A 12,945-nucleotide genomic window follows, 5' to 3' on the forward strand; every position below is an offset into this window, starting at 1 on the left:
AGTAAGCTAGGGAGAGGCCAGGACTGAGCCATTTTTGTTTAGTATAAATTGCCAGCATCTGGCACAGTGAATGACCCATAGTAGATGCTAAGTTGATTATTTATCAATGTAAAATAGATTACAATTGCCCAAGTTCATGGGTAAACTATTCTTATCACTGAGAAATACAAGCAATAGTTAGGTTTGTGTAAGACATTAGGTATAGAATAATAACTATGTATATTTAAAATGTGTAGTATAAGGCACATACCGTATGTATTAAAAGCACAGTAAATTCTTTCCAAAGAATTCCAAAAATCTTTAAAAAAAATCATAGTTGGAGGAGCCACAGAAAACCTGTGAGGAGAAAATATCCATGGTGATACCATATTCAAAGAGAGATCTCAGAAAGTCAGTGAATTTCATTAGGTGTCACAGTTACAAGTTCTGGAATACAGTCCTTTTCAGAAAGGAATAAGAACTATTATCTTTGGTTTGAGAAACTTTTGTTATTATTATCCTTGAGAGAAGGGGGTTTCTTGTTCCTGCCAGCTTTATTTGTTCAAGATATACCAATCTTGATGGGACAAAGAAGCCTAGAGAAATAACATGCTTGTGAGTTTATATGCTAAATGTGTCAATTTATGCATGCAGAAATGTTATAATGAATAAAAAAATCATTAAGAGTTGAGAGACGAAACTTCAACCCCATATTTTAGCACTCTAGTTGTTGTGATTTAGAATCCAAGTATCAACTAATGGTCATTTAGTTGCTATAAAGGGATGATAAGGAAACAGGAGGAAAAATGAGAAAAGACTGATAATTATAATCTTCGAATCAACTTATGTAAAGACACGGTGGTATAGAATTCTTTCTATTTTCTTATTGTAATTCCCTTAAATTTATATTTCTTAATACTATTAGTAAGAATTACTTTTTTCCTTCTTAATTAGTACAGCTACTTTCTCATGGATAGGGAAGGGGTAATATGAAAAGAAATACGTATTAAGATTATATATCAAGTTACTTTCTTTAGCATCTTCACTTAGTAGAATATAGGTTACATATGTAATATAGTATGAATAAGGCAAAGGAAGAGACAGTGATCATGATTAATTCATATTTATTGAGATTTCAGTGAGAGTTTGGCATCATATTTTATAAAAGCACTAACTTCTTGTGAATTGCTTTTTATACTTTTGCTCTGTTTTGTACTTTTGCTCCTTTTAACTTTAGATTGAAGTTGCCGGCACCTTGAAATTCTGAAACCGGAGGAGTGGCAGAGAATAGGGCAAAGAGTTGTTGTTGTTGCTGTTGTTTTTCTAATAACAAAATCAAAGGATATAATAGCAACGATAACAACAACAATAACAAAATTCTAGAGTTGCCTGCATTCCTGAAGTTGTGAGGGCCCCTGGGTAAAGGAGGTAGTAACACAAAGTATCTGTGTTCTCATGTGTTGTATCCACTTAAATTATGTATATATGTTACCAACAGAAACTTTTTTTTTTAAGCAAAAAATCACAGCGATTCTCTGTTGTTTGTGAGTTGAAACACTAGGGGACAGCACTAAAATATTCCATAGTTGGTTGTTATTGATCACTTGCATACTGTATGATAAGTAAGAGATTTTACTGTTAAAGACTATTGAATGCCCTGTTGATTTCAGTGGATAAAAAAGCACAAAGGGAAGATGAGCTTTTCAAGTCCATAATTTCAGCCTTTGTAAGATGACGATTTGAATAATTTAAAGAAAGCTCCCAGGCTGCTCTTTCAGATGTAAGAAGGCATGATAACTTAAAGAATTGTGAGTTTTCTGATAAAAGTGTTTCGTTCTTTTCATTCTTTTGGGGTAAATATTTTGCCTATTTTTTATTTCTAATCTTGTTTTCCAGGCACTTTGGAAAGACATGAAACAGGAGAACGAGCAAGAATTATTCTCAATTGTTGTGATGATGCACAGCTTCTAAAGCCTGAATCTGTACTTCCAGTTACCTCAGAGACACATAAGCACAAAAGTATAGAACAGAGATCCTCCAGCCCCTGTCAATTTGGGTCAATACCTTGCCCTGGTCTGCAGGTGGAGTCTTCATGTAAGGTAAGTTCAAACCAAGTTGCTGCGCACAGAAAACATGATCAACCCTGAGTAAGAAGTAATATGCCTTCATGAATATGAGGCAATTAAATATCAGCAAAAAAGAACTCAGAGATGATTGTACCAGACAGACATATCTACCAAATGATCTCGGGTGAATCAGGATAATTTTTAAGTGATTATTATGTTTTGTATAGCATTCTTTTTTGACAACATAGGTTCTGGCTATCATAATTGAGTCAATCTTATATTAACTCTTGAATTCCAGATGGTTTTCAGTTGGGGGAGGGGCTATATTCTGTGGTCTGCATCCATTTTTTTTTCAGTCGAGTATAGATGACCTCTTTTTTAAAATGCTTATTACAGATAAACCAAAACAGTACCACAAAAACTGGATCATTGTGTGGACAAGTTTTTTGATATGCTCAGCACCTGTAGGATTACCAGCTCCTTAGAATTCCAACTCTCAGTTAACACACAATGATGGAGCTTGCATTTAGTTTCATAAACCAAGTCTTCACTGAGATTTGGATCAGCTTTCTTCTTTTCAGTTTTAAAATGATATAGTAATTTAATCCAATTTCTTTAAGGGACTTTTTCCATCTTTTTGTCATCTATATTTCTAAGTTATCCGCTCGTCATGTTGTTGTAACTATGCCATTTATATATATATATATATATATATATATATATAATGGAATATTTTCCATGTAAACATATTTTCCTAATATTATCTGTCTTTTTAAATGACTACATCATGCTCTCTAAACTTTGCATATACTATTACTATACACTGATCTGATTGTTTTCCTGTGGCTTAATATGTGGGTAATTTTTTATGTTTCACTTTCATGAATAACTTATAAATGAATCTTAAAGCTTTTTTCCATATTCAGTATTAATAGGACGTATTTCTAAAAATGGGATCTCTAAATCCAAATTTAGCTGATTATTGTTCACATTTTCGATTATTTTAGTGGTATTTTAATGAAGACTGTTGAAACATCATTAACAAAGAGTTTAAATTAGGCTTTGTTTTATCTCACATGCATGGATATGGTTAGGGGCAAAAGGATGTGTTATCTTCAAGAAAGATCCATGGGCTGCTCAAGCTATGCCTCAGAGTGCAGGGGGGGAAAGAAGGGGGTCCAGTGTGCTTTTTGGGATCAGAGCTCTGATTTATATTTATCAGTCTTTTGAGAACTGAACCACACTAACCAAACACCCAAGAAATACATATAAAAACTAGAATGACAATTGTCCAATCTACAGTGATAAATATAATTGACATTTTGTTCATCCCTCAGCATATTCTCCTTGCAGCAAAGCTACAGGTAGTTGAGGAGAAGAGGGAGATGAAGTTTTCACAGAGGGCTCCTTGATGAGCATGGATTCAGAGGCAGGAGGTGCTCATTCACCGAGCTTTGAGATTCTGATATACATGGAAATAAACAATTGATATATATTGATATAATCTGATATACAGTGATACATTGACAAATTCCTAAATTTTGGATTTTTAAAGTCTCCATTTAAACCACCCACTTTTATTTATACTTTCCTCCTTCAGAAGTTAAAACCAGTCATCAGGCTTTACAGCTCCTTGTTGTTTGTTTGTTTGTTTTCTCATTTAGGCAAATTGGCTTTAGATTCTCAAATGTGCTTTTTATGATTTTGAAAGGGGTTGTATTTTATAAGGAAAATAATGTCAATATGCTGAAACTTCAATATTCACAAATGAAAACTACAGTCATAGGTCTTAGTCTCCAAAGGTGGAGTACTCCATGTTTGTTGTAAGGTTGAGGTTAAAAAGCCCAGTGAGTAAGCCCAGGTGGCCACCAAGCATTCCCATCTTAATGTGACTCTGTTACTTTGTATGCATAATAGAGTGTGCATCTTATATTGGGAATTATAGGCTAGAATAGTAGATGAGGAATTGGAGATGTCTCTGGACTTGTGCACGTCAGATGTGCATGTCAGATGGCTCGAATCTCCAGTAGCAAATCTCATTCATCAAGTGCCTATTTTACTAGTTTCATTCCCACAAGGTAAACTGATTATATTTCTTCCAGTTTCTTGGAGGACCTCAGAGTTACCCGTTAGGTAGTGGTAATAGTATATATAGATTTCATTTTCTTTATGTAATTTTGTTCTTTTCTTGACTCTAGGAAGCAATAAAATGCCAGGGTCTTGTTTTCTTACTCTTAGGCTTATTCTGGCTTTATTTCCTTGCTCCTGCCCTTTGCCTTTGATGACTGTGATTTCGAACCTTCGTTTTCTTCAGAGCTTAATCAGACAGGACTATCTCCTCCTTTGTTCTGTACACCATGCTTCTATTATTATTGAGCTTACCGCTAATTAGGGCTATTTTTATCTGTGCTTTCCCTAAGTTATATCTTCTATTATGTGCTGCACATCTTCTTTTCATTCTTTTGATTTAAGCTGTTGAGATTATTTTTATCTTATTCTTATGTACAAATTTAATATGCATGAAATTTCAACAATGCTTGTAAATACTCCCTTCTTCTTATTGTTGATATAATAAAATGCTTCATGTATTTTCATAAGAAAATGAATTAGTTTTAAAGAAGAGGATTTGAATCACACTCGTTTAGGTGGGAAAATGAGGGACAGTAACTCTGTGAAATGTAGAAATATCTAAAGTAACTTTGTGCTTCAGAACTTTTTTTGTGTGGATTTTTGTGGCACGCAGTGAATTTTTTTCAAAGGGTAGAGTGAACTGTTTAAAAGGAAGAATACCATGTTAGATCTGTGTGGTGAGCGATTTTGTGTTCCGAAATATTTGGAATTTATTTGAATGCTGTATTCAAGGTTTCTTCTTGCGTTTGAAGAGTACATATATATTTGGAAACAGATTTTACAGAGAACAACAAATACAATACGACGCTTTGAAAACGGGTCCAATTTGAAATGCTAGAGGAGCTGAATTTGTGCAGCTAGACAAAGAAAAATCTTTGGGGTAGGAGAGGGCCAGAGTCTTAAAGGATTTAAAGGAATACAATATCATATTAGTGATGGGGAACTGCTTTTCTCAGATTCTGCTAAGGATAAAACAAGATAGAAACTGTTTAAATTGCAGTGGGAGGAATTTAGCTTCAAAGTAGGAAATAAACAACCTTACTAAAATCATCTCTACATGGCAGAAAGCTTTGTAGCTTCATCATATTTTAAAGAGAGAGAAGGCCTGTTTTGTCTGTCGGTTCATTGGTTGGTTTTAAGCTCCTTTGTTTTTTGTTTGTTTGTTTTTCATTTCTTATCTATAAGTGAGTAATAAACATGATTATTTTAACTGTCACAATTTAGACCCGTTGTAGTGTCCAGGGAATTTCTTAAAAAAAAAAAAAAAAAAGATTTTCTATAGAATGGGGCCCCAAGAGCTCCCCCAAGTTGATTGTTTAGTGTTGGACTCTTTAATATGGTAGCCGCTGATCATATGTGACTATTGAACCCTTGAAATTTGGCTAACGCCACATGTTAAAAATGATCTTTGTATATATAGGGTTAAATAAGATATGTTATTGAAATCAATTTCACCTATTTTTTTATGTGCCTATTTTAAAAATATGGCTACTGGGCAGTTTACAGTTATATATGTGATTTGTATTTTATTTGTATTGGTCGATGTTGAACTTCACCAGGGATAAGCACACTTCTTTGTAAAGAATCAAGTGATAAACATTTTAGGCTTTGCGGTCCAGATTTTCACTGTTGTCATTACTCAACTCTTGCTGTTGGAGCACAGAAGCTACCATAAACAATTCCTAAGCAAATGAGTGTGATTGTGCTCCAAAAAAACTTTATTTACAGATATAGGGAGCAGACCAGATTTGATTCTCACTGGTTACAGTTGGCCAATTTCTGATCTAGATAGTCTTCACTAGAGTTAGAGGTCATGAAGCACTAGGAGGGACTGGCGAAGCAGCCAACACCTCTCTTCTCTTTAGATATCTGAATTTTTAATAAAACAACTTATTCAAACTTGTGTACTATGTGGAATGCAATCCAAAAGACCTGGCATCAAGTCTGTTTCCTGACAGAAATCACAAAATGCATATGTTTTGGAAATCTGCCTTTTATGAAAACAAATGTGCACTTTATAGCTCCCAATCCAAATAAGATTGTTTAATGGCATTTCCTTTAAATAATGTACTTATACCTACATCTTCATCCAAACATAGAAAATTGATTATTGATAAAGAATGCATTTACATTTATTTATATTCCAGCGAGCTTTCTAGAAATATGTTTGTATTTTTGTAACCTTTACTTGACCTTAAGTCATGTCTGTTTGGTGCCATTTGGTGAGAAAATCTTATCAGAACTTTATCCTACCACCTCTTGTAAAACATGGATGGTGCACTGGTACGCCACCAGTAGAAAACTGGACCCCACTAGTAATCACTTTATCAAAATGAAATGTTAGTTCTTTCAAATGCTGTGATGCAAAAAGATAACCAAAATAGAATTGGAGCAATTTTTAAATGATAATGCCTAGGGGCGCCTGGGTGGCTTAGTCGGTTAAGCGTCCGACTTTCGCTTAGGTCATGATCTCGCGGTTCGTGGGTTCGAGCCCCGCGTCGGGCTCTGTGCTGACTGCCAGCTCAGAGCCTGGAGCCTGTTTCAGTCTGTGACTCCCTCTCTCTCTGACCCTCCCCTGCTCACGCTGTCTCTCTCTCTCTCTCCTAGAAATAAATAAAAAACATTAAAAAAAAATAAATGATAATGCCTAAAAATGTCACCTGCAAATCTACATTTATAAATATGAAAAAAATAGTTCATGAGACATTACATGTGGTTAGCTTTGTTTTTATTGAATTATTTATATTTTATTGCCAACATTTAATCATTACAGAAAAGAACAAATAATATGTATTAGAAAAGAATTCATTGCACTACAATGGGGATAAATCCTTAATAAAAAATGATAATTTTCACTGTTTTGAAGAGTAGTTAATTTTTGGTATATTTTTTAAATGTAACAAACAGTATATGGCTATTTTTTTCCTAATGTACAAAATATTTTGATTCAATATTTTGTATAAATTTTAGAAGAAAATAAATTTTTATTATTAGATATCCAGGCACTCTACTAAAATATAGGAATTGATAGAGAACTAGACAGCAGCAGAGAAATCTACTAAACCGATGTGCTTCTTTGAACATGTGAAGGGATGCAAATTTTTGACAGAGTGTAACCATTTCTATAACATGTCTTAGTCAAATAAAAATTTCTGAAATAGTGAATAGCTTCTTTTCTGGCTCCTTTATGAAGACTGTCGCTTTCTCACTTTGTGGCACCAATAGAAACTTTTTGATGCAAAGTGACCTCAATGTTGAGGAAAAGTATGAAAAGCATAGCACAGCTTTCTTTCAAAACTAATTTAGGAGGTCTCTGAGTCGCTGTGAAAAGTAGGAAGCACGCCATTAAATGACTCCAGCTGTCCCTCTTCATCCAGAAGCAACCATGGATTTCCTCACAGGACTTCAAAGCCTTGCTTGTATCTAAACATTCGTTGGCCATGTAAATTAGAAGCACAAAAGGAGAATGCTCGTATTTCATGGTGCGTGGCTGGTTTAAGTCCCGCATTGTGCTGCACGTGCCGGTGGGGAGTGCCAGGAACAGAAGGGCACTGTTCTGACTCGTGTGACAAATGCAGTTAACACCAGATCCATATTAATGTTGTCAAGTTCCCTTGATGTATTTAAACAGATTTTAATTATTTTTAGCGTCCAAAGGCCTGAAATATATAGCCTAATGGTTCTTCAAAGAAAGCTTACTTAATGTGTGAATGTAAAGCCTCTCATAAAAATGAAACTTTTATATTGGCCTTAGTCATTGACATAGGTTATTCATCAAGTCAGCAATTTGTGTGGCAAAGTGCCATTTGAATAGTGTATTGTTAGGATACTTATGGTCCACTTGACAAGGGCTCTTGCTGTAAATAGTGCAATTTGACTCCAGCTGTTAAAGAGTGGCTTTGACAGCAGCCAAATAGAATGGAGATGCCTTACTGCACCGCCGAAAAATCAATATTGGGTTCTTGTTCATGGTAACCTGTTCTTTTCTCTTCTGTAGATTTATAATGACTATCAAGGGCTTATAAGTGGAAGTTTAAATATTATTTTAAATGCAATTCACTTCGAGTTTTAAATTAAGACTTGTGATAAATGGTACAAGTGCAGAGTTTTAGGATATTATTTCCACCCCCTGGTTCATGTTTAGTCACAATTACAGTTAGGTTGAATTTGGATTCTCTAGCTTCAATGGAAGAGAATTAGTGTAAAACATGGTCTCAAAATTGTGTGCCTATTGTATGTTGCCAGCACAATTATTTCTTCTTTTTGATTTTCTTATCAATTTATCTGTGTCCCTCCCACCTTCTCTGCATGTATACCTTTTTGTGTGGACAGCGGGGTTCTTTGTGGCTGTGCCCATAGCAACACCCACAGATGTTGACAGCCAGTAATGTCCCCAGTGTTGTCAAAGATTTCCCTAAAGCAGAGTCTTGCTGGTTTTGAAGAGTTTTTAGCAGTTTTCAGCAATACAAGGTTGCTATGATACCTGGCTGCTGGTAAAAGATACTGAATCTTTTAATTTCAGTAACTCCGCACACGGGATCTTTTTGCATCAGGTTTCTCTGCCCTTGGTAGCTACGTTTAAGATTACAGAAAAGGAAGTGAAATTATAAACTCAATAGGAGAAAAAATTTTTTTCAAGAGTTCACTTTGAATGCTAATATTGAATAAAAGAAAAATTTTCTTGGTATAAAAACCTTTTAGCTGACTGTTCATTTCCTAGGATTCCAGGCAGTATTTATTTAAATAATTTCTAGTTTTGTCTGAAAATGATTTTGATTTTTATTGGTGTTTACCTGAGATGTCATAAGCCTTCATCAAAGGTGTGCTGAGCAGGATTTGAAAGAGCTGTCATTTTTAACATGAAAAATGCTGATATACTGTGTACTTTCTGAAACATCTTTTTCAGTGAAGGCTGTTAAAATAGCCATCTTCCTATTACTGACCAACTCTGCATTTATTGAATTTGTGGCTGAGATAGCAACTGAAAATTCATAAAGCTGATAATATAATTGTATACAAGGACCTTTAAGGCTGATTCAAGGTCAGCGTTATTGTTTTTATAATTGCTGATAGGCAGTCGTGATTTCTGGGAGAAAGGATTTGTTCTGCACTGCTTTTAGCTGGTTCCAAAGAGGTTATCTCTTTTGCTAATTCTAAAGTAAAACCTTTCAGTGAATAAATGCTTATATCATTTCTTTAGTACTAATTTTCTCTTAGATTTAGCTCACTTCCTCTCTGTCCCCTTCCCCAAGTATTCATCAACCCTGTAAGAAACACAGAAATCTAAGATCCCAGCTCTTTTGTGAATTAAATATTCTGGTTATTGTCATTAGTTCGCTTGCAGGGTGGATATTCCAGAATAGAAATGTGAGTAAAAGTTAAACATACCAGGCATTTAAATTTTTTAGCTTAACCTCAGAATAGCACGGCATAATTTTTTAAAGTATGACTTTAAATTGTCTCCATTTCCATTAATAATTTTGTATAGGTTTTGTGGAAACTATGAATTCTGTAATCTTGTCCATATCACATCACCACCCCATGACTGTTTAGGGACCTTTTTCCTCCCTCATTTCTTATTTTCTTTCTTCCCTTCTTCTTAGTTGTAAATTGCTTTTGCTTTTTGAAATCCTGTGAGTTTTCCAAATTTGTTAGGACCCTGCTTCTTGTAGGACCCAAAGGTCTTCAGCCTACTGAAAGAGGTCTATATCTGCTGGGATACAAATTTACCTCAGTGGATTTGGATGTTCTGTTGTTGGACCATTTGGCAGTTCTGATGACAAATCGATGGTAAATGTTCCTTTTGCAGAAGCTTGGAGTTTCCTCGGTGACCAAGGTATCGTCCTAGATCAGAAATATCTTGTGTTTATATCCTCTTGTTTATGACTACCACAATGGATGGTATTTTCAGATGTAAAAAATGAAGTTTCTAGAAATTCAGATGTTGAGTTAACTAAAAGGGTTAGTGGCTTATAACAGGAAAGAAAAGAAGGAGAATAAAATCTTTCTTCCTGAAAGCTGGTAATATCACTTATTGACTGAGAGTACCATCTGGGCCCATGTAAAGGAATCCCAACAGGAACACTACTTCTGTACCAATGACTTATGTTGAAACTGGTCCTGAGAGAGCTGCAAAGGCAAAAATGTAACAGGAAGCAATTCTCAGAAAAGAAAGTATTTATTCTCATGGGATGTTTCCCCTATGTTAGTAAAAACAAAATGTATTAAGACTTTCGCTTTATTCATTGGAACTAAAAGAGCATGAACTTATTGAAGAATATATCCTGCTAATATCCCCATCCATTTTTCGGAATTGAATTTTTAATAGTGACATCCTGGAGACATAACCAGTTCTCTGCATCCCCAAATGGCATTCATGATATTAAACTCAAATAATAACATAAATGACATTATTTGCAATTCTCTGTATACAGTGATGCTCATATTACTCTGGAAACAGCTGTTTTGACCCTAAATTAAAATATCCTGGATAAGCTTTGTGTCCAAGTATGATCATTCCATCAGATATAAAAAAGATGGTCATAAGAAACTGCTGTGAGGGGAGTCTGGGTGGCTCAGTCAGTTAAGCATCTGATTTCAGCTCAAGTCATGATCTTGCAGGTTGTGAATCTGAGCTGCTTCTGGCTCTGTGCTGACAGGTCAGGGCCTGGAGCCTGCTTCAGATTCTCTGTCTTCCAGTCTCTCTCTGCCCCTCCCTCAATCATGCTCTCGCTCTCTTTCTCTCAAAAATTTAAAAAAAAAAAAAAAAAAAAAAAAAACATGAAAAAATTAGGGGCGCCTGAGTGGCTCAGTCGGTTAAGCGTCCGACTTTGGCTCGGGTCATGATCTCACGGTCCGTGGGTTCGAGCCCCGCGACGGACTCTGTGCTGACAGCTAGCTCAGAGCCTGGAGCCTGTCTTCAGATTCTGTGACTTCCTCTCTCTCTGACCCTCCCCTGCTCACGCTGTCTCTATATCTCTCTCTCAAAAATAAATAAAACATTAAAAAAAAAAGAAAGAAACTGCTGTGAGAACAGGGACTTCTTTTTTTTTTTTAATGTTTTATTTATTTCTGAGAGACAGAGAGAGAGAGAGAGAGAGAGAGGCAGCATGAGCAGGGGAGGGTAGAGAGAGAGACACACACAGAATCAGAAACAGGCTCCAGGCTTCGAGCTAGTTGTCAACACAGATCCCGATGCGGGGCTCGAACCCACGAACCGCGTGATCACGACCTGAGCCGAAGTCAGACGCTTAGCCGACTGAGCCACCCAGGCGCTCCCGGGGGGCTTCTTATGTACATATTGAAATGCATGCAAAGTCACATAGGAATGACCATTGTAAATTTTTACTTTTTTGTTCTTCACATGGTTTCCAAGACCTGGTTTCTAGAGGGCCATTAGGGAAGCTCACAAACTACAGAGTCATACTCAGCTTTATTAGTTTCCTCCTGTTTGCACTAGAGGTCTCTGGTCATTACACAAAAGTTGATCCTCTACAAGTTTTGCTTTTCCTTTAGCCCCCTGAAGTAAAATATTAACCTGAATGCATAAAATGTAGTAGTGCAGGAGCACAAGTTCCCCAGACCCTTTATTTCTACTTTCGGCACTGTGCCATTTAAGAACGGGAAGTGATCAAGTTACTGTTTTCCCCTTTCTTTTCTTTACCAGGAGGATGTTAGAGCCCAGTCTTGATTGAATCATACAGTAAATTAGGTTTAGATACAGAACTGGGCCTGTTGGTTCCTGTCTCTGCTCTTTTAGTCCCAGTATAGCTGAATCTGCTGATGGATGGACCCTGCAGCCAGGCTCTTACCGGCCAAATTTCTCTTACTGCCAGGTTCCTGTGTTATCCTGTCTGCACTTCCCTACCCATTTCCTTGAACGTTCACTGACCACTAAGCCAGGCATCTAGTTTACCAGAAGTTGATTTGGGATTGTTTCTATATCCTTGAGTTTCAGAATTCCCTGCTTTTGCTGTGATTGGTTGATAGGATTTAACTTTTGCTTAGATCTCTGATTTTTCTTGTCTCTAATTACCCTACTTAGCATACCTCTTCCTTCCAGGTTGCCTTTCCAGGAACCAGAAACCTCAGTCTCTGCTCTCACAGATGACCACTGTGGCTTCAGCCTGAACTCTTCAAAATGATGGTGTTTTAGTTTTCTATTGCCACGTAACAAATTACTGCGATTGTAGAGGCTTAGAGTCATATATATTCACTGTATCATAGGCATCTAATCGTGTGCCAGGAGTCTGGAATGGCCTGATTGGATTCTCTGTGCAGGGTTCCCATGGCTGAAATCTGGGTGTGACCTGGGGTTGCTGTGCCACCTGAGGCTGGGGGCTCTCTTCCAAGCTTATTCAGGTTATTGGAAGACTTCAGTTCATTGTGGTTGTAGGACTGGGTCTCTGTTTTCTTGGTGGCTGTCAACCAGGGACCATGCATACTTTTCCACATAGCTGCCTTAATCTTGAAGCCAGCAGTAGAAAAATTGTTTTGTACAAAGTCCCCTTATAGTCTGAATCTCTTACTTTTCCCTCCTCCAGCAGCCAAAAATAACCTCTCTGCTTTCAAAAAATCTATGTGATTAAGTCAGGGTGACTCCTATAATCCTCCTATTTTAATGTCAGCTGATTTGGAACATTAATTGCATCAGCACAATCGCTTCGTGACAGTACCTAGATTTGTGTTTGGTTGAATAACTGGAGGAAGGTATGTTTTACGAGGGACTGAGAATCTTGGGGCCAGTCTTACAATTCTGCCTATAGATGGA

The 12,945-nt window shown here is 36.4% G+C and overlaps 1 protein-coding gene across 3 annotated transcripts in view; it reads left to right on the top strand.

Annotated features, from left to right (window-relative positions):
• The window catches only part of WDR72 (WD repeat domain 72), a 222,232-nt gene that overhangs the window by 82,992 nt on the left and 126,295 nt on the right, over nucleotides 1-12,945 (top strand). For all 3 annotated transcript variants that reach the window (XM_039254230.1, XM_039254233.1, XM_039254231.1), the window contains exon 14: nucleotides 1,876-2,078. In XM_039254230.1, the coding sequence (XP_039110161.1) occupies nucleotides 1,876-2,078 (203 nt within the window). The remainder of the gene's footprint in view (nucleotides 1-1,875; nucleotides 2,079-12,945) is intronic.

Source organism: Hyaena hyaena, unplaced genomic scaffold, assembly GCF_003009895.1.
Source record: "Hyaena hyaena isolate Hyena2069 unplaced genomic scaffold, ASM300989v1 scaffold_479, whole genome shotgun sequence".
Taxonomy (NCBI): Eukaryota; Metazoa; Chordata; class Mammalia; order Carnivora; family Hyaenidae; genus Hyaena; species Hyaena hyaena.